The sequence below is a fragment of the Diceros bicornis genome, chromosome 1 (genome assembly GCF_020826845.1).
Source record: "Diceros bicornis minor isolate mBicDic1 chromosome 1, mDicBic1.mat.cur, whole genome shotgun sequence".
Classification (NCBI taxonomy): Eukaryota; Metazoa; Chordata; class Mammalia; order Perissodactyla; family Rhinocerotidae; genus Diceros; species Diceros bicornis.
This window is the reverse complement of record NC_080740.1, coordinates 5,812,963-5,836,155: the sequence shown is the minus strand read 5'-3', so window position 1 is coordinate 5,836,155 and position 23,193 is coordinate 5,812,963. Positions and strand designations below refer to the sequence as shown.

Below are 23,193 nucleotides of genomic sequence, written 5' to 3'. Positions count from 1 at the left end.
TAGAAATAGCCAAGTAGGGCTTAACTTCGAGTAGGGGGGTTGAGTTGCAGGGTGAGAAAACATTAAGCAGTTAAGGATAGCTTCAGAAAGGAAGTGATAGCAGCAATGAAAAGGCATTGAAGTATCTTCACTATTTTTTACTTTTGGGTTGATTCTGATGATCTTGCTACGAATGCAGTGCTGGCATATATTGTAATTAAATGAGTCTTCCAGACAGTAATTGCACTTTATATCAATTTGTCCAAGATTATAAGTAAATGTTTTTATCAGTAGAAATTAAAGATTTTCAGGGAAGATAAGTCATTCCATTAACAAAAATGGGGACATTTGCCTATGCGTAGGAATGTAAGTATCATGTACTAAATCCTAAAGCAAGACTGTGATGAATAGAATGGAGCTCACTGGAGCCATGAGAAGCAGATCCATCATTTGGGACTCAAGATGGATGAGGAGCAGAAAGGAGAAATAACATTCACCAGCTCCTCTGGCAGGCTTCAACCCTATTTCCCTTAGAGATTAACATGAGAAATTATGTGTGGAAAGGGCTCTGAAAATGAGACAAAATATCTGTTATTTCATCCTGCGCCATCTGGGCTAACCGAGACCATTGCCAAAGGCTCGGTGCCTGCTTCTGCAATCCTCTCCAGCTAGGTCCGCCACGGGGGTACCGTCAGCTGTTAGTAAGATTTTCCATTTCTTGGGAGAATGGATGGGAAAGGTTCAAACAGGAAGCAAGACAGGAAGTTGAAGACTAGAGGAGGAACGAAGAGACAGGGAGCAGGAATTATTTTTTTCTCTGTTTCCAAGGCCAAAGAGAACCTGAACACTCCCCAAGGTACAGCCTAAAAACTAAGCTCCTTACAAGTTCATTTACGTCTGCCTCAATGTTTTTGAACGGTATTTACCAAATTTCTTCATAACTTATCACTGCAGAAGAGGCACCATACAAACTTTTCCCCAGATGAGAAGTTACAATCCTACTTAAGTATTAGTTTAATAAGCCAAACTGAAGAGGGACTTTGCGCATTAAATGAATTTAAGGCAACAGTTTAAATCATGACTCACTGAACTAAAGGTTGTTAGAGTTAAATGCAAAACCAAGAGTAAAAACTGAATCCTACCAGAGGTCTCCTTTTCAATTGCTCATGAGAAGACTGGAAATATTATATACACAGGATGGCCATGGCTCCACCTCCACTAAATAGCTAGGTTCAACATATGAGTTACAAATGGACTAAGTGAACAGAAAGTAGGCCATCTGCGAATCATGTCATAAATTCCTGAATTTAGATGAGTCCTACAAAATTTTAATTAAACAAAAAAGTACTCTCTTCAATATTTTGTGCTTTTTTGGTTACTATTTCTGCAACACAATAGCATTCTATCTCAGTTTATGTTACCATAAATTATGTAGTCATTGCACTGACTTTTGATTGCAAAACTCTTGGTGTGATGAAATTTGAATCAAGATGTGAAAAGTTTACATAGATCAATTCCTTCCTAGCTTATCCCTTAGCCTGTAAGTCTCATGTGAAATTTGCATTTTCTGATTCTCGTTGCATTTTATAGGCAACAGGCTGTTGGGTTGTCTGGCTTAGTGTTTAACCTTAAGTTTCATTAATTACAGGAAAACCTGTTATAATGCAGTGTTTTTTTTTTTTTTTTTTTTTTTTTACTACATATTAAGTCATATCCTCCAGAGTATAACTACTCATAAAAGCTTAGGTGTTACGCAACACTGTGAATGTACTTAATGCTACTGAGTTGTACACTTAATAATGGTTAAGATGGTAAATTTTGTTACGTACATTTTACCACAATTTACAAAAAAAGGCTTATTGTAGACCTGCTCGCCAATACCCATGGAATAAAGGGAGTCCTCTGCATTTCAACATTATATTATGATTTATTAATCAAGTAGTGTTGTTTGCCCTGTCCCCACCCCCCACCCTGGCTCAGAATATATTGAGCTGTGGCAAAGTAAAACAAAACACTATAAAACCAAGTTCTGGCCAAACACTGATGACTAATTCTGACCAATGTGACAGTGAGGGACAATTTTCAAAGTAAATCAAACACTTAAACAATTTTAACTTCTAAAAAATGTTTGCTTTCCATGATTCACTTAATTTATAATCATGTAATAAGTTTAAGAATTAAGATTTGAAATAGCTGGGAGGATAAAGGAAAGAATAATTTCTGACAGCTCAATTATTAAGTAGAAATTACACTCTGGAACTGCATTTTTAAAATGGGATGGGACAGAGTCAAAACTAACTGCTGCTCAGCATCTATTTCCCGCCCCCCAGTAAAGGTCAGTACACCATCTGCATTCTTTCAACACACAGATGTAACCCGGTGGGAATGCCAGCATCTGTTCAGAATGGACCATTAGGGCGGGCGAGAGTTAAATGACTTTCTCCGGGATCACGCATCATGCTCAGAGGCTCAGCCTGAGTCATGCACACTGAAACTCGAGTGTTGTCACACCCTTTCCCTGCAGAGGACCTGGGCACGTTTCCTGCCTGCAGAGCACAGGAGAGCACACGTCTACAGAGAGAACAAGGTTTCCATTTACTCTTAACACATGGAACTGAGGTGAAACCGTGCTCCCCGATTTTACACATTTGATGACATCTGGGAAGCGGGACCCAGGTCATCAAGATGAAAGCCCTCATCCTGGCAGCTGCTGGAGTGATGCTTCTGTCACTCACTCACTGTCAAAGCGGTAAGCTCTTTTCATACGGGGTGGGGTGGGGTGGGGTGGGGGTGCTGGTTTGTATTACAAGAGTCAACTGAATCTAATTTCCTTGGCATCTCACACAAACTGCAACCCAAAGACAGCGTTTGATCTTAGTTATTAAAAGGCGGCATCACAGAAGCGAACAGCGTAACTTGGTTCACTTGGCTCAAACCTCTTCAAAGACTGTGTCCTCTGCTTACATTTAAGAATGTGTGGCACAGCCAAGGTTTTAGATCTCTACAATTAAGGATCAGTTTTCTTTGTGAGAAGTTTTTGATTTTCTAAGTATTTCCTCTGATTCAGCAAAGATAGCACTTTTGCAAGAGATTAAAAAAAATCTTGTTTATACCTTCTGGTGAGGTACAAATGGGGGAAACAAGAATACTCCCAGAAAGACTGAGTGGTCTGCTCTCAGTAATCAGCGACACTAATAAATTAATGCTTCTTAACGAAATACCTTTTTTGACTTTCAGTGGTACCAGGGAGTTCTCCCCACCCTCATATATGATTTTTTAATTTTATAAACGAAATCTCCCAAATACTATTATTCAACTCTTAATGTGTTTTCTCTTTCACTCAACACGATGTTAGCCTGTAATCTCCTGCTTGCTTCCAAATTAATAAACTTCCGATAGATCTGTATCCACAATGCTTTCACCATTAGGTCACAGTCCAGGCCACACTGTCAGGAGCAGGAGAGCCGGTGAGGGGCAACAACAAGGGGGAAATAAAATGAAACAAAAATCAAACTGCGGTAAAGGGATGCTGCTTACATTGACAGTTGGAATGGCCGAGGCGGGTGTAGGAGAGTGGGAGCACACATGCGGGTTACGAATCAGATAACTGAGCACTCTATCTAGGAATGGATGAACCCAAATGCAGCAGAGTAATGAAAGAAAAGAGGTTTGTGGAGGTGGTTCCTTCAAGATGCTGATGGGATTTGGCGGAAGTGAAGAGTGGAATTTAAAGGCGACAAAGTAAAAGGCAGTGCATTTGCTTTCTTGGATGGGATGGGGGAGAAACGTGAGGGAAGGACCCATTGTCTAGAGGCTGACGTCCGTTTCCATTGGATCAGCCCCTCTCCAAGGCCTTGAAACATTTCAGAAACATTATGCCAAATGGAAACCTGTATAAAGAATTCAAATAAATTTTTTTTTAAATTTAAATTTAACAATGAGTACTATTCTTAAGGAAAACCAGTCTCTAAGGAATAAAAGACTTATTCAAGCTGAACCAGATCCAGAATTCTCATGGAAAATGGAATTAAGACTTTTTCACAAACAAAGTCACTGTTTGGCATGTTTTTAGGCATGATGCCTTGCTCAATCAGAGGAATTTTCTGAAAACTGACAAACACTTGGTTTCAACAGCTCTCTTATCAGATCCGGAAGGGAAGTAACTTGTGCAGCATGTTCTTCAGCCACCCTTTCCAGCTTTCGCCTTTCGGTAAAGGCACTTCTTCGGGCTGTTGTCAGATGCAGGAATTTCCAAAATGCACAAGTGAGCAGAAGGATTTGTGTGGCTGAACTCAAGTGTCACACACACGCCTTCACGGTTCACATCTAAACACAGGCACAGAAGAACGCCACTTCCCAGATTTTTCTTTCCTTCTCTTTAATTTATCTGCTCTTAAATGACACCTGAGCACCCCCCGTCCCTGCTTGTTCGGGCAACACCCTCCCTCTGTTTTAGACACTGAATACAGTTTGTGCAATCTCATGGCTATGAGGAGGTTTCAATTTCACCTGGGAGCGAGCTGCTAGAGAAGAAAGCAGGAAGAGAGACTGGCTTTGAACGAGAAGCAGGTTACTAAAGTCTTAGTACTTTAACTAACACGTAGGAATGCTGACGTCACGCGAGAAGACGTAACTGGCAGAGCAATGGCATTTGAAGTTGATAAGTATGAGGCGCACATTCAACCTAAAAATCCATCTTCAGGTAACTTTAGAAACTTAAGAGAACCTACTTTCTATATATGTCAAAGATTAATTTATGGAAAAATATATAATGAGAAAGAGATTTGAGTATTAAGGGTTATTCTGTTTTTGAAGTTTTCTTTCAAGAATTAGGATCATTAACATCAACATGCCAAGTAATGCCAAATACATATAGTATGTAGTTGCTGAGTTTGTTTTTTTATTTCCAAGTTCCTAAAAATCATCATATTGATTTCATCTTCTCATTTTTCTTCCTTTGTCTCCTCTCCCCTTAAAATCTGACATTTCCCCTAAAGTCTGCCTTTCGATTCTTTCTTCTTCTCTCTCCCCAGGCCACCCCCACCACTTGCACTAAATTAAACTACAGCCTCTCTGCACACTGAAACATCCCACCTCTCATCTGGGCTCCTGGAATTTTGGACTCAATGCCTAAGGCTTCTAACCTGTCACGGGACATTTAACACACCAATATCCCACCAGCAACTCAAATTTAGTTAATGCTAACAACCGAGGTCTTAGCTTCTCCCTGTGCTGCCCCTTGTCCCACCCCCCTGCAAGTCATCTAGACTAGAAACCTCCAAGGCACTTTTAGCTCCTCCCTCTCCCTCTCTGCTGCCATCACCAATCAGATGCCAGCCCCTTGGAGCCTCCATCACAGAGTCTCATGTGTGCATCGTCACCTTTCCACTGCCGTCGCTCTACTTCGGCAACTCTCCATCTTGAGTGGCCCCCAAATCAGGCCCCCTTGCCTCTAATTTCTTACCTTTTCAGTCTATTCTCTACACTCTCACCAAAGTCATCTTAAACACAAGTCAAGTCACGGTTATATTAGTTTCCTATTGCCACTGTAACCAATTACCACAAACAGTGGCTTAAAACAACACCGATTTATTATCTTACATTTCTGGAGGTTACAAGTAGTAAAATCAAGGTGTCAGCAGGGCTGTGTTCATTCTGGGGGCTCTAGGGAAGAATCAGTTTTCTTGCTTTTTTCCGCTTCTAGAAATGCTTACATTCCTTGGTTCATGGCTCCTTCTCTCATCTTCAAAGCCAGCAGCATAGCATCTTCAAGTATCTCTGACTTGGACTCTCTTGCCTCCCTCTTATAAGAAATCTTGTGATTATATTCAGCCCAGTCAGCCCATCCAGGATATCCATCCCATCTCAAGGTCCTTAATCAATCTGCAAAGTCCCTTTTGCCATACAAAGTAACATAGTCACAGGTTCCAGGCATTAGCAGATGGAATCTTTGGGGGGCCATCATGCTGTCTACCACAACGCCATCCCTCTGTTCACAAATTTGCATGTGTAGAACCCCAGCATCCATGAATGGGCACCTGATTTCTCAGTGCAGTTTAGAGGCCCTTCAGAGATTTGACTGTAACCTACTCTTTCAAATTCATCTCCTATGATGAATGCGCCTTATTAGCATAAGACAATGTGTTGTTGTGCATCTTCTCCACCAGCCTGAGAGTTGAAGACAGGGATGGAGTTTATTTAAAACTATATACCACTGGCATATATGTATGCAACAAACATTTGTTGAACTAACTTATCTGACATTCCCAGATTTCACGCCAGCCCACACTATGCCTTTGCTAATATATCACCAACAGAATCTCATTCATCGATTAAATTCTATCTCTTTATGAACTTTGCTCATGTTTGCTCATGTTTATCTTTTCCTTGACATTTTGCTCAAACATCTAAATCTGTTAACTATCGTCTGAACGCCTATACAGCTTGTAATCAATATGACATTAGCGTATAGTGGTCTGATGTGCTATTTTTGTTTCCTCCAACAGTATTATAAACCTGCTACATGTAAGGAGTTGTCACGTAGTTTTTATATACTAAATGCATTCCTGTTGATTACCTGATCTATAACAACTTTTCAAAATAAAAATGACCCTAAATTCTACAACTACAGAAATTAACGTAGCATAAGACCTTTAGTTTTATTGTCTCCTGAACCACAGATATGGCTCAGCAACAAACCATATATTAATACTTCTTTTCAATTACAGGCATGGAAAATGATGCAGACAACTTGGCAAAGCCAATCTTACCTATTAAGACCTACCGCGGAGCTCCCCCAAATTATTTTGAAGAGTTTCCCCTTTCTGCCATAGAAGGCTGGACAGGAACCACCACAACTGTAAAAATTAAGTGCCCCGAAGAAAGTGTTTCAAATCTCCACGTGAATAACGCTACCATAGGGTACCTGAGCAGCTCCTTAAGTACCAAACTGATACCTGCCATCTACATCCTGGTGTTTGTAGTAGGTGTGCCAGCCAATGCGGTGACCCTGTGGATGCTCTTCTTCAGGACTAGGTCCGTCTGTATGACTATCTTCTACACCAACCTGGCCGTTGCAGATTTCCTCTTTTGTGTCACACTGCCCTTTAAGATAGCTTACCATCTCAATGGGAACAACTGGGTATTTGGAGCGGTCATGTGCCAGGCCACCACAGTCATCTTCTATGGCAACATGTACTGCTCCATTCTGCTCCTTGCCTGTATCAGCATCAGCCGCTACCTAGCCATTGTCCACCCTTTCACTTATCGGGGACTGCCCAAGCGCACCTACGCCTTGCTAACGTGTGGACTGGTGTGGGCAACGGTTTTCTTATACATGCTGCCATTTTTCATCTTAAAGCAGGAGTATTATCTTGTCCATCCAGATATCACCACCTGCCATGATGTCCACAATACATGTGAATCCTCAGCTCCCTTCCAACTCTACTATTTCATCTCCTTGGCATTCTTTGGATTCTTAATTCCATTTGTGGTCATTATCTACTGCTACACAGCCATCATTCGGACACTTAATGCATATGATCATAGATGGTTGTGGTATGTCAAGACGAGTCTCCTCATTCTTATGATTTTTACCATTTGCTTTGCTCCAAGTAATGTTATACTTATTATTCACCACACTAACTACTACTACAACAACATCGATGGCTTATACTTGATCTATCTCATAGCTTTGTGCCTTGGTAGCCTGAATAGTTGCCTAGATCCATTCCTATATTTTCTCATGTCAAAAATCACAGATCATTCCACTGTTTACCTTACAATGGTGAAATTATCTTAGAGAATAAGGAAAGCTATCCGTAAAAACATACATTCTTGGGATAACATGCATAATAAGTGCAAGGAGTTCTATTCTCCAGCTCCATTTTTGAGTGCCTAAGAAATAGTGGTTCAAAATAAAACATTACAATAGCACTAGTTTTTTTACACACTTTATCAGTATTTTAAGAATGTCAATGCAGAAGAAAAGATATCATCACTTTCCTTATAGCAACTGACACATTCGCCTGACTGGTACTTCAAGCTCTTTAAAAGTCCATCTTCCCTACTTCTCTGAGGTTTCTACTCTAGATGACTTGAAGGGAAGGGTGGGATAAGGGACAAAGTCACAGCATGGGGAGAAGCTAAGATCTCATTTTTCAGTATCTGGTGTCATTTTTGATTCTTCTCTTCGTCCGAATCTCACTCTGGTGGCTGCCTCATCAGCTGATTCTATCTCTGTAAGTCTCTCACCAGGGTCCGTTGTCCTAGGCCCACCATTGCGTTCCAATCATTCTCTTCACTGCCAGCTTGTCCTCCATTTCACCGGCCACTGTCCGATTAACCTTCCTCAAGGATCAGTCTGAATATATCACTCAAAACTCCCGGCTCAAAAACCTCCATTGACTTTCCACTGCTTTAGAATAAATTATAAATCTTTAGGTTGGCATTCAGGGTTGACTTTCTAATTTTGCTTTCCAATAAATCTTCCCTGTGACATAGGCACTAGCAAAACTTCTTGCTTTGCGGTGATCTTGATTTCTCCTCTCTTTGCCCCTGCCTATAACTGGAAACCTATGTCTAACATGTTTGCCTTTACTCTCCATCTCTTGAACTCCTCAAAGGACCAGTCTTCCCTGATTCTCAAGCTAGAAATTCATTTTTCTCATCTGAACTTTCAAAGCACTTCTTGTATTTTTATCACGGCACTTATATATAGTTTATTTATATACAAATATTAATTCCATAAGCACTTATTAAGTACCATGTATGATAGAGAAATGGCTTTTCCTTTTCCTTCTTTGAGTTTCTTGTAGCAACCCTAGGCCCATGTCTTCTCAGGGTCCGTGGGGCCCAGCTCCAAGCTTGGCACATCATGTGGTTGAATGAATGAAAGAATAAAATTCCAAAGCACCTAAACTGCACAAAAGCCCATTAAATTCATACCGAGAAGGCAAGGTATTCTGTAGGACATGGGACAATATCATTTTTGGTTGGCCATCTTAAAAAAAAAAAAATAAGGAAGCTAAGCTAAAAATATACTCTTGAGGTCACTTAGAAGTTTAAAATAACGCCTCTATTATTTTTGTTCCTTATGCCTAGTTTTTAATGGGGAAACAACATTTTGTTATAAACGCCCAGTATACTCCTGTAGGTAAATGACTCTATTTCCCTTAGTTTAGGGATTTAGATAAGAGGTGGATATTAGTGGTTAAGGGCATGAAGCATTGCTGAGATGAATTTTTAAGACTGTAAGAATATGCATTGACCATATACTTTGCAGTGACTATCAAAACAATAAAAAAACATTTTAAATGCATATTTTTGAATGTGCAGAGTGTCCTATTTCATTGGACTTAGGTAACAAAAAAAAGAAAGAAAACAACATGCACATGAAGATCCTCTACGGTACGTGTGTGATTATGTGAAGAATAAAAATCAGATAAACAGTAAAGCAAGAAAAACAAATCTAAAATAAGTTTCAAGATGATAAAAACTTCAACAGGAGGAATTGGTTTCTGCAAATAAGTCATCAACTGTAATACAGTTTTACCCATGGAAAAAAATGCAGCAACATTCACTTGTTAAAAGCACACTTAATTTTTATGTAATAAATATATACATAGTAAAACAGAACTTTTCGGAGGTATAATTCCTATCTTCTTATGCAAAGCTTTCAATTTTAAAATAGCTCACAATTCACTGTCTCCAGTGAATACACAGAGAGCGTGTTCTCTGCTAAGTATATGCCAATAGGCCCATCACTCAGCCCTTCCTCAAGAGACAAAAGGAATTTAGTGCCTACACAAGGTTATACTTGAAACACTGTTAACGAGAACCAAGAATCCTCACCAACCTACATCGCTGTCCTCAATCTTAGATAAAAATGAGCATCTATTCTATTAAGATGCTATCCATTGTGACTTTTAATGGCTGTCTACTTGGGCACAAGCTTTACTTTAAATTGACAATGCCAGTAATATAATTTTCTTCTATTATTTTCCAATGCCAGACCTTGGAAATGCAAGGCACAGAAATACCCCCATAAAAACACAACTAGAAATTTCCAGGTATCAAAACAGCAGGGGTTAAAAAACAAACCAGAGATCCCACCAAATAAATAACAGAATCAGATTTTTTTCCCCAGGGAAAGAGAACAGGCTGAGAAAAGAAAGTTTCAAAATTAATGGACAGAGAAAGAAAATTGTGTTTAAAAATAGCAATTTAACCAAACCAGATTCATTGCTTGGAGTTGTAGTGTTTTAACTGTTAGCTATTGCCAATATAGTTGAAGCCCTAATTTTATAGGCCAAAAGTTGTTTAACGCCTGAGCTAGAACCCAGAGCCCTGGGTTCCTATTTAATGCTCTAATTACACTATTAAAGCTACAGCTTTTACACTTAGGAAGGACACCTAACAGATGGCTGGCGGAGCATGGGAGGCTTCTGAGAGCCCTGGAGAGGGGCTGTTGGGTTCCATCTTGATCTAGAGGCATAGATTGGAATGTTCTCGAGGGGTCCTCCACTGCCCGTCTCTGAGAGGTTTGTGGAGTTGGTCTCTCCTCAAGAACAAACTCCCATGAGGCTGTGGGCAGAGAGGAACCCAGGTCTCTCTCTATCCTGTACCTAGAGGATCCCAGCTTTGGTCTGTGGACAAAGCAGACCCTGTGTCTAGTAAGGACCTTGTGATGCAGACATCACTCACCCGTGTGGCAGCCAGAGCTACCCACAATAATAAGGCTACAGTCCTTAAGCACTTTTTCTGGGTGTTAGGCTCCATGCTAAATGCTATACACTCACACATATGTTAATAGTTATTGTAATTATATGTTAACATATGAATAGACAAATATACATTATTCATTTAATATATTAATATTATATTATCATTTAATCCTCACCATAATCCTATAAGGTAGGTACTATTATTCTCATTTTACACATGTGAAAACCAAAGCATAGACAATTTTGGTGACTTGACTAAAATCCCTAGCTATTTGTGCCAAAGCCAAGATTTGAATGGTGTCTATCTGTCTCCAAAGCAAATGACTTTATCTTCCAATGCTGTGCCACGTGCTCCGGCCACAGCTCCATCAGTGGGACAGCAGGACGCAGCCCACTCCTGGTTGACAGGGGTTTCTCTCCTCCCCCTGGGATGTTGGGACACGAGGCTTGGGTTTGAGTCTTGCTCTCCCACTCATGGGCCTGGCATTCAACCTGGGCCTGAGGTTCATCCATGTCAGCTCAGAGGGCAGCACCCCACAGCTGCTGTGAGGCTCAGAAGGGGACGATTTAAGTGAGGGCATCCATAAAGCAGAGGGTAAGGCTGCTGCCATCCCCATTAGAGGCTAAGAGCACAGAAGGCCCCACCTTGAGGGATATATTTCTTCACCTCAAATGAGGCCATTTAGTGGTGTGAAGTGAATAGGATTTACATTGTTTTGTTTTTTTACTTTTATTGAATTTTTATTAAGTTTCTTTTTGCCTAAGTAATACATGGTATAAAATTGAAAAGATTCAAAAATACATCTTCTTCCCTAGCCACTCAATTCTCTTCTCCAGAGGCAACTACTCCTGTATGCTGCTGGAGACCAGATTACGTCAAAATGTTTCTAATCTACTTGAGTGGAAGTTAGCTGCTTTGAAGGAACACCTGGATTGGGGCAGTAGGTACCGTTCCAGAAACTAGAAAAGTTACTGGAAGAATTGGCCTTTTGTGAGTTTACATTGTTTTTTGAAAGTTTAGAAACACTGAGTACATAATACATGCTTTCTGTAAAAAATAAAAAAATCCAAACAGTACAAAAACAGAGAGAAAGAGGAGTCCCATCTACACCAGCCTCCTCATTCACCTTCCAGAAGGTATCTCCTTCCAGAAATATTTTATGCACATACAAGCACACATATATATGGGTATGTATCCCATGTTTATGCAAGTGGAAGCCTGCTTTTTTCACTTAACAATATACAGATTAAAGATTGTCCAATAAAGATTCACTCATTCTTTTTGATGGCCATATAGTATTTCACTGTATGGATATACTGCAATTTTTTTAACCAGCCCCATCTTGATGGACATTTAGCTTGTTTTTGGTCTTTTGCTACTACAAACAATGCTGCAATAAACATCTTTTCCATCTGCCTTAATGCACAATAATATATGTTTCTGGATTAGACAGACCAGGGCATGGTTCCAGAACTAGTTACTTTTTGGGTAGCTTTGGACAACTTTGGTTTGTGTTTCATTATCTGTAAGGTGATGATAATGATACTTAATTCATGGGCTGTTATGGGGATTATATGAGATAATATACATCAAGTACCTAATATCATGCCTGGCAAACAGCAGGTACTCAATAAATGTTTGCTCTAACCAACGATGTTTTTCCTGTTCCAGATGAGGCAGTTCCTGGATTCTAAAGACCTATATAAAGGAGACGCCCATCCCTTTCGGATTGGGCTGGCACCTGGGGGCACGGCAGCTATAAGTGGTGAGGTCCCAGGTAGCATCACTCTGACTTTCAGGTGACAGTCATCAAACCTCACCACTTAGCCCAGTACCCTTCCAACAGTGGCCAGCATCTGTGGGACTCCTCATAACATCAGTACAAACTCTGCACCAGACAAAACCCTCCGCCCTTCAATGAGACTGTGCCCAGGTCAGTCTCCTCTCGTGCCTAGAACAAACCATGCTGGTACCCACCTAGCACTGCATTGCCTGCCTGCATCTTCCTGCTTCCCCTTCACCTAACCAACTCTTCCTTACCTCTCAGGCACAGCTCCTGTTCTATCTTCATGCCAACTTCCCTTGGGAATCCCGTCCACAACAATCCCAACCATCTAGGATTCACTTTGTGCACTCCTCATTTGACAGTTTGCCACATACTCATCTCTAGAATAGTTATTTAACTGTTCTACATGCCTCAATAAGTTTCTAAGCATCTTGAAGTCAGGGACAGAGAACATCCAAATGGTATCATGTGTTCCTCGTATCCCCTTTTCCCTACCAGATGTTTTATACTGCACTATGCACACAGTATGTGCTCTGTACCTCTCCAGTGACTTGGCCTCTGGACAAGAACTCACTCACAACTGAGTTTTTAGTGAAAGAATAGAAGCGGCAATCAGCTCTGGAGCCGGCTCCCCCCCCATGTTTGACACTAGGAAAATAACAGCCCCCTTACTTCCCTCTGGCTCACAGGCAATTGCTGGACAAGAAGCCCATGAGCTTTAGGAAAAATGGGTAAGAAATCCTCCTTCTCGCTTCCTCTTCCCGACCCAGTCTGTAAATTTAAAAGAAACAAAACCACTAAGACTTACCATGAGTTTCTGTGATTTAGCGTGGTATAAAACATCCTGGTAGTGCTGGGCAGAGTCTGGGTCCACATCTTTAATCTTAGCAGTAGGTAACAGGAGACTATCTAAAGTTTTCAAAGGATTCCCTTCGTCTATAGCTTCATTGATGTACCCTACAGCTACAATTCCTAGAAAATGAAGAAGAAGTTTTCCTTTTAAGTCACAGTACATTGTAAGTTCTCTAGAACCACCTATTGCAAAGATTGAGTTGAAAAGGGGGGTGGGGAATGCACACGTGTGCGTGCACACACACACACACAACTATAAGAGCTAATAAAAGGGTACAGCCAAAGCTGCAGGATATAACATCAACGTACAAAAATCCATTGTATCTCTATACACTTGCAATGTGTAATCTGAAAATGAAATTTTAAAAAATTCCACTTACAATAGATACCAATTAAAAATACACTATAATCATAAAAAGAATAAACACTTAAGAATAAATTTAACAAAATCAGCATAAGACATGTACACTGAAAACTATGAAACACCATTGAAAAAAATTAAAGATGACCTAAATAAATGGAAAAATCATCCCATATTCATGAATCAGAAGACTTAATGTTGTTAAGATGGGAATACTCCTCAAATTGATCTACGGATCCCATGTAACCCCTATCAAAATCCCAGCTGCCTTTTTTTTTTTTTTTTAACAGAAATTGACAAGTTGATTCTAAAATTCATATGGAAATGCAAGGGACTAAGAATAACCAACACAATGCTGAAAGAAGAACAAAATGGGAGGACTCTTCTCAACTTCAAAATTTATTACAAAGCTACAGTTAATACTGCTTGGTACTTGCATAAGCATAGACATGAAGGTCAACAGAATAGAACTTAGAGTTCAGAAATAAACCTTTACATTTATGGTTAACTGATTTTTGACAAAGATGCCAAGATAATTCAACCGGTAAATAATAGTCTTTATAACAACTGGTACTAGATATCCACACATGTAAGAATGAAGTTGGACTCCCTACATCATATCATACACACAAAAATAACTCAAAATGGATTACAGACCTAGACATAAAAGCTTAAACTATAAAACTCTTAGAAGAAAACAGGAATAAATCTTCTTGGCCTTGGGTTAGGCAATACTTTTTAGCTATGACACCCAAAACACAAACAACAAAAGAAAAAAATAAATACATTGGATGTTGTAAAAACTGAAACTTTTGTGCTTCAAAGGATACCATCAAAGAAAGTGAAGACAACCTATACAGAATGGGAGAAAATACATGCAAGTCCTGATATCCGATAAAGGACTTGTATACAAAGTATACAAGTGTATCAAATATATAAGGAACTCTTACAACTCAACAATAATAAAGAAAACCCAATTTAAAATGGGAAAAGGTCTTGGGGCCGGTCCAGTGGTGTAATGGTTAAGTTTGTGTGCTCTGCTTTGGCAGCCCGGGGTTCGCCGGTTTGGATCCCGGGCGCGGACCGATGTACTACTTATCAAGCCACGCTGTGGCGGAGTCCCATATAAAAAACAAGTAGAGAAAGATGGGCACGGATGTTAGCCCAGGGCCAGTCTTCCTCAGCAACAAGAGGAGGATTGGCAACGGATGTTAGCTCAGGGCTAATATTCCTCACACACAAAAAATGGGAAAAGGTCTTGAATAGACATTTCTTTAAAGTAGATATACAAATGGCCTATAAACACATGAAAAAATGCTCAATATGATCAGTTACTAGAAAAACACAAATCCCAATCCCAATGAGATACCACTTCATGCCCACTAGGATGGCCGTAATATAAAAGACTAGCAATAACAAGTGTTGTGAAGATGTGGTGAAATTGGAACTCTCATACATTGCTGGTGGGAATGGAAAATGGTACAGTCACCTCGGTAAATAATTAGGCAGTTCCTTAAAATATTACACATAGAATTACCATATGATCCAGCAATTCCACTCCTAGGTATATACTCAAGAGAACTGAAACCATATGTTCACACAAAAACTTATACATGAATGTTTACAGAGGCAGTATTTATAATGGCTAAAAAGTAGAAACAAACCAAGCATCCATCAATTGATGAATGTATAAACAAGATGTATATCCATAGAATGGAATATTTTTTGACCTAGAAAGGAATATGAAGTATACTGATAGATGATACAACATGGATGAATCTTGAGAACATTATGAAATGAAAGAAGCCAGACACAAAAGGCCACATATTACATGATTCTATTTATATGATATGTCTAGAATAGGAAAATCCATAGAAACAAAGTAGATTAGTGGTTGCCAGGGGATAGGAGGAGGGGGAAAAGAGAGTGATTACTAATGCATATTAAGTTTCTTTTTGGGGTGATGAAAATGTTCTGAATTTAGATAGTGGTGATAGTTGCACAACTTACATATATATATATAATATATATATATATATATACACACACACACACCACCATGAAAACACAATAAAAGGGTGAATTTTATGGTATACAAATTATATCTCTGTTATAATTTGAAGCTGTTATAAAAAGGGGGGATAACTATACATACAGGTAGTAACAGGGATGTTTATTTCTAGTGTAAGCCTCAGATAACAATGCCAAGATACTGGATGACAGAACCATAGAATACCAGAGCTGGAAGAATTTAATGCAGAGATGTACAGAAAAGACAACTAAGTACAAAGAACTTTGGATACACATTCTATTCTTCAGATCACTCTACTTCACCACTTTGTAAATGATGCCAAACAGAGAAAAGTCAGACAATTCAAAATCAAGCAATTCCCTACAGTGTTAGCAGAGTTAATTTCTGGGTCAATGTAGTCCAGCGCTGTCCATTGGAATGTTCTGTGATGACAGAAATGTTCTGTATCTGGGCTGTCCATCATGGTAGTCATTAGCCACATTAACATAGTCATGCATGTTGTGGGATATTTTTAAGGTTCAAGTATCACTAATTAACACCACAAATTGTTTCTAAATACTAGCTGGTAAAATAACCTCTGGAGCCCTAATTCATGGATGTACCAAAGGACGAATAAGCATACCCACCAGTTTACCTTCCTACCATCTCTACCACACTACAGGATCTGAGGACATAGACTATAAGGTCCTGGAACAAAAAGCACAGATGCCAAGCTATGGCATTGGAAAAGTTTTTGAAACTCTAGCAAAAGGGATCTATTTGGAGGCCACTTCTCAATACTACCTTATTATTAAAAATAAACTTATCAGGGGCCGGCCCGGTGGCGCAAGCGGTTAAGTGCGCGCGCTCCGCTGCGGCGGCCCGGGGTTTGCTGGTTCGGATCCCGGGCGCGCACCGACGCACTGCTTGGTAAGCCATGCTGTGGCGGCGTCCCATATAAAGTGGAGGAAGATAGGCACAGATGTTAGCCCAGGGCCGTCTTCCTCAGCAAAAAAAGAGGAGAATTGGCGGATGTTAGCTCAGGGCTGATCTCCTCACAAAAAAAAAAAAAAAAAAAAAAAAAAATAAACTTATCAATCAGTCATAAAATACTACAGTGTATGCATGTATGTGCATACATGAATATATGTGTGTATATATATATATATGTACACGCATACATGACATACATACACATACTAACTAACAGGAGGCTTTTGCTTCCCAGGTTAGTGCTGATGGACAAGATCTAGTAAAGAAACTAAACATTAACAAGCAGTAAGCTCAGAAAATAAACATTCTTAAAGCCGAACGTTATTTCTTATTTTGTCAGTTATTTTTCATTAAAACAGTCACAAGTCACTTTACAAACGGGATATGCTATGAAACAGAATAAGTACTTCTAATTTTCAAGAAGTATCTTCATCTTGACATTCAAATTAAGGTACAATATTTAGCTAAGTATCTCCTGAGGAGATAACCCCATAAATATCACCTTGCTAAGGATGAAAAGATTTATCTAAAACACCTAGAAATTATTCCAGATTACAATACTTAAATATGTTTGAAGAAAAAGCAAAAGTACTTCTCTAACATGCAAGTTACATTATCTCCAAACTTTGGAAGAACTCGGGCAAGTCTGAGTACCATCCACATACACAGTATTATCATTTACCCTGTAGTATTTATAAACTGGAGAGCACGGAATACTTCATGTCATTCTCTGGACACTCCCGTGGGTAGACTTGTAAACACCCCATCCAAAAATGATCTGAACAGAACTAAATCTGCGAAAGAGAATGTGTGTTCCTAATGGCCAGTCACCTGGTAATGAGTGCATTCCAGCTGACATGATTGAAATCGCCTCCTTAAGTTTTCGGTGTGTTTCTAAGAACACAAGCTGCTGAGGTCATAGTAAATGACCTCATAGGAGCTGAAAAACCTACCCAGAAGACCCCTGGGCGCCTCTGCATCACTTCCTCCATTTATAAGTAAAGGGGAAATCCTATTTGAGCAAAGATTGTTGAGTCTCAGTCCACGGCCCACTTCTGTAAATCATTGTGTGATGCTTTAACATTCTAGTCCAATGAGAGAGTGAGCATTCTCTTAGAGGTTGTGTATTTGAGACAACAGGTGAGGTAACCTACAAGGAATGGTACCTACAAAATTTAAAAAGCAATAATTCAAAGGAAGAAAACTCTCTTGTATAAGCTACATGGTTAAAATAATGCTCTGGTCTCACTCTGAGAAAAGTGAATTTTCCATTAAGAAATCAACAGAGCATCCAAGTCTGAGAAAATGAGTTTAGCAATTTCTTCATTAAATTCACCCTCCACAGTTATCATTTCCCATTAGCTGCAGACCTTATCCACATCACAATTCAGACACAGTACTAGACCTTGGAATGTGTGGCAGGGATAGGGTGGGGCAAGTAAGGCACTTTCCTTCCAGAGGATTACTATATTGTGCAATTCCTGCCTGTTCACAATGGTGTATTTTTTTCTTAATTTACCTTTTTAAGCCATTACCCAAACATATGATACCAAACTCAATACTTCATGAGCTTTAACCAAAAATACCTCATTTTGACCAAACAACAAAACCAACCAAGACACAGAGGAATTAAATCTTCTGTATTAAATCCCCCAAACTCTAGAAAGGAAATATCAGTCTCAAATAACTGTTCTGGTTATAGCATATGCCCTTCACGACTGGATGCTTAAAAGAAATGTGATAATGGCCTCGTGATATGTCCCATGCAGAATAACTTACAGGAGTTACCTAGATAAATGCCATACCAATCCGAAGAGGTTTTTGCTTAAAATATCCACCTACAAAAGACCATTTTCTTTTTAAGTGATCAAAATGTTACTTGTTTTTCTTTTCCTGGTAAAAGCAAAGGCTCTATCTGATATCCTGGGACAAAAATGGCACTCCCCTTCCCCTTTTAATCAACGTCAAGAATGAGAATAAAACTACGATTATTCAGCACCAAGAACTAATGCACCTTTAGGTGTGTAAGCAGCACATACAGAAATCACCAGAGCAGACCCGGGCTGTGGGGACTGCCAGAAAGAACTGGGAACAAGTTAGAAAATGCAGATGGAACACGACTCTTTGTTTTGCCCACCCAAAGAGAAGAGGCCTACCCATGAGTGGCATTAGCCAAACACCGAGAGCATTGCTGCTGGAGACGGAGTGTGGAGCTGGGGTCAAGGAGGAAGGCAGCGGGGCGGAGCGCTGGGGGCTGAGCTTCGTTACAGACACACCCACCAGCATTTTCTCCCCCAGATAATGTTGAACTTCTGCTCCAATTCGTGCTTCCCTCTTAACTAACATCTGGCGAGAACCACCAACCCCCAAGCCAACTTGTCAGAAGAGAGCTGAGGGGGCTGTGTGTCAGTCACCTGACAGCAGGGATTCCAAAACCCTCAAGGGCCGGAAACGCTGAGATGCAGCAGAAAGCAGAAATTTAGATTTGCACACAACTTGAAAAGGACAAAATGAAAAAAGTTTTCAGGGATCACAGCAACAGTGACATCTATGGTGCATGCGGTTAAGGCAGCACACTTGGACCCTGTTTTCTATTAGGGGCCTAGAGTGAGAAGATGTTTAACACAAAGCCAAACTCGGCCTTGATGTTGTGCACAGGAGATAGTAAAGCAAGAGAAGAAAACTATGCAGATGCAATTTGCTAACTAACAAAGTCATATGTTTTACCTCAAGAGTGATTTTAGTATCACAAAGTAAGATATAGCATTAGAAAGCCAAATCTAAGACCTTACCAAAACATACTAGAACAAAGCATCATCAACTTTTGAGAGAAGTATCTGCCTATTCTACCAGCAAACTTAGAGCAAGGGAGTTAGAAAAATAAGTCAAGGCTGGAGGGTAGAAGGAAGGTCAACGACATTAGCAATCCTAACCCAGGGTCAAATTGCTCAGAGAAAGCCAAAGAAGATGGCGTTGGCTTGTTTGTTTTTATGATGGAAAAGACAGCTTGACGCTTGAATTTGGTAATTTATGTACGGAAACGCAATGAATATACTGATTGCTGCAGTTACACAGCTCCTCAGTCTTCACTCTGGTTTTATATGTAAGAGGTAAACGATAAGGAATCAAGCTGACATTCGAGAAAGCATGTTTCAGGGCAGATTTGGGATTGTCCACTTTCATGCTGGTAGCTCATAATTTCTAGAAACACAGCAAATCACCATGATTTGTGATCATAAAGCAACAATCATATATATATATTAGGGGAGTGAACTCTCATAGGGCTCCATGAGCAAAAATGTGCAGCCCTAATCTAGAAAACTAAGTTGTCCAGACACCTTATTCTCCCACAATCCTAGAGAAGGAAAGTGTTCCATACTTACGGTCATTCTCTTCTTGAATTTCAATATTAACCATATCAATACAATTCTGAATTTCATTCCAGCTTAAGTTATCTTGCCCTTGGGATAAGGCTTCCAGTTTGATGGAGAGTAGTGCATTTGCATAACTGTGTAAGAGAAAACAATTATGACACCAGTCAGGGACAGTCATTCTTTGTTCATGCCACGCATCTTAAATTCAACACACATCGCTGAATACACGTTACGAGGTCAAAGAGCAGAAAGGCAAGAGAAATTGTCTTGTGCAGTTTTGTCAACATACAGTAAGCCCACTTATACTGTGTTTTTTCTTAAAAATAATTTGACATACAAATGCTGTTTAGTCCAAGTTCCTCAAAATCCAACCTTGTATCTAAGTCAAGCAAAAAAACTCAGAGCTCTCAACCCTGTGAAATTACCTTTAGTTACTAATTTTCCTTCCTTTTGCGTGTCTTGGTTCTTCTTGGTCTCCAGATGACTGTTACATGATAAAATCCAGAATTACCATGGTTCTCAACCATTCCATCAAGAGTTCTTTTTACTATTTTTCTTGTTCCTTCCAAAATCCGAGCTTTGAGAGACCTTTGTTACTGTAACCCTAACATAGCTGGGTTACTTTCAGGCCTACTATGCCCATTGAGAAATCAAATAAAATGCAAACGCAGTTCCAGAAACTCTGCTGAATCCTTCCTGTATGTTTTCTTGAAGAGGTGGTGCACGTTGAACCAGAATATCCTAGAACTCCTCCTCACCTGTCCATTTCTCCTAAGGCTTCATAGCAGCTAATCAAAACCTCTCCTCTGTGTCTGCTCACTGCCATCACATTCTTACACCTCATTTCTGACCCCTGACCCTCCTCACTCTGCACAGCCCTCTGGAAAATAGAGTTTGGTCAACCACTCAAATTATTTTTCTTGGGAAATTTTAGAGAAAAAAATGATTCATCTCAAAATATTACAAAGAAACTTTTATTTCTCAATAATCACTTTTCTCATTTAAAAATCACAGAACCAACGTCACAACCATAAGCTAACATGAGCTATTCCAGCCCAAAGTAAAGAAACTAGATCATTTAGTTTGCTTTTTCATCTTGACACCAGGGAAATCAAGACCCATCCTCTATTGCTTCACTGCGCAGTTTGATTTCTGAATATACCTCTGGACATGCTAACAGCAGGAATTAAAAGAAGTAACATCACATTGAGCCTAAAACTGTTTTCCTGGTTGTGACAAATTTTCTCAAAGTTCTGCATGCTTCAAGGTGGCACTGAAGTGTCTTCCACAGAGTGCAGCTTGGGAAAGAAAAACATCATTCAAAATATTAAGTGGTAGCGATGATTCATTATCTGCGGCTAAATGATGCATCACCAAATTCAGGCCTGAAACTGGCTAAATGTCATGCATGAGATTTTCATCTTACCAAGAGTTATAAACCTAAGAAATTACTCTGCTACACTAGTAATAGAAATAAATAACACTGACCACAATAACACTATGGATAAATGGCAACTTGCACTGGTTAGCAGCCCTTATACATGGGCCGCACTATATAAGAAAGTGACAAACCCTTATGGGCATGTCACATGCTTAACATCTAAATGATGACATAATGGGAATAACATGAGCAAGCTTAAGGATGAATGCAGAAAAAAACACAATCACCCATCATTTCTTTAGAAATGAACAAACACTAGTGGAAGGGAAAAGATTTTAGGAGTAACACAGCAGGGCTCCACAGGCTTTTCCACACATTCGTCTCCAGTACTAAAGGTGTCAACTTTGGAAAACAGTCTATAGTTGACCCGAATGGGTCTATGTCCTTCTCCTCCCGCCTCTCAGATCTCTCTTCACCATCTATTACAGACAGACTAGTAAGATCATATTTCTAACAGACTGAGGAAGCTTTGAGAAGATGAAATTCCAGTCCAGTCCAGCAGATGTTTATCAGGCACCTACTATGTGCAAAGCCTGTGGCAGCACCACAGGATATCACTCCAGGATGAACAAGATGCAGTCAGTACTTCAAGGAGCTTCCAGTCTAGCGGATAAGACGACAACAATGCAAGAAAGGTATAAAAGCAGAGCACAGGAACGACCACAAAAGCAGAGTTCATAAGAGTAGTAACGATGGGGTTCTAAGCAAGGGAAGTGGAAGGAAAGCCTTAGTGGTGGAGTACCTTCCTGGGACAGGCGCTGAACCAAGCACTTAATCCTCAAAACTGTTCTGTAGACACAGAGTAGGTGTTTTTGTTGTGTTTGTTTCTGTGCTTTATAGATGAAGAGAAAAGGGCTTGGTTCGAAAGAGTCAAACTCAGATATTTTTGGCTCTAAGGCTGCGTTCCTCTAACCACACCATGGTAGTTCTCAGAGGAGATGACATTAGCTGGGGTGGGGAGAAGCATGGAAATAATTCACGGAAGCATAATCTACGGTGGGCAGGGCTTACAAGCTCTAACACTGTGCGAGGCAGAGATGGGTGACAGGCACCACGTTCCCAGTGTTGAGAGGAGCGTGCATAGGAGCAGAGAGGCCAGAAAGCACACAATGGGTTCAGATCCAGCTTGGATGAAGTGCAAAATATGAGTAGGGATATAGCTGGAGCTAAGTTTAGAACAACAGAGTGAGGAGTCTGTTCTTAATTCAGATGAGAACAGGGAACAATCGAATTGCATGATAAACATAGCTACATTTTAGAGCATCTGGGAACAGCATATGCCTAGAATCAATGCCAACCCTACATTACTTTTGTGAGAATTAGACAAAAGAATCTTTCTGGGAAAACACAGCCCTAAGGGTGGAAGCCATGGTACATAGGTTGAGACTTTGTAAGAACTCATCAAGGTGGCCCTGCCTAGCATCCTGGTGCTGTGAAGAACTTGTACCACCACAGGGAGTGGCCCAGACAGAGCAGGGTTTCTCAAACTTGAAAACCTGCAAACTTGGCTTCCAAGATCCCGGGTTACAAAGCTGACACTGAAAGTGAAATGCTGAGGCCGTGGAAGACCATATGGGGCCAATGCAATTGCCAGTACAAGAACCAAAGGGGCCCTGAAATCTCAGGTCGGCATTGGGTCATCCAGGTGACCCATGAAGTGCTTAAATCAAA

The 23,193-nt window shown here is 40.1% G+C and overlaps 2 protein-coding genes across 2 annotated transcripts in view; one reads left to right on the top strand and one right to left on the bottom strand.

Moving 5' to 3' along the window:
* IQGAP2 (IQ motif containing GTPase activating protein 2) overlaps positions 1-23,193 on the bottom strand; it is a 261,521-nt gene that overhangs the window by 67,224 nt on the left and 171,104 nt on the right. The window contains exons 12-13 of the mRNA XM_058565585.1: positions 20,091-20,215; positions 13,299-13,462 (exon numbers count right to left, since the gene is read on the bottom strand). Coding sequence (XP_058421568.1) covers positions 13,299-13,462; positions 20,091-20,215 — 289 coding nt within the window. The remainder of the gene's footprint in view (positions 1-13,298; positions 13,463-20,090; positions 20,216-23,193) is intronic.
* On the top strand, positions 6,710-7,789 carry F2RL2 (coagulation factor II thrombin receptor like 2). The gene has a single exon (XM_058565708.1). It carries the CDS (start codon positions 6,710-6,712, stop codon positions 7,778-7,780), a length of 1,071 nt encoding a protein of 356 aa, XP_058421691.1. The 3' UTR covers positions 7,781-7,789.

Excerpts from the sequence above, each read along its gene's own strand:
- F2RL2 (XM_058565708.1), top strand. The coding sequence starts at position 6,710 with ATGGAAAATGATGCAGACAACTTGGCAAAGCCAATCTTACCTATTAAG.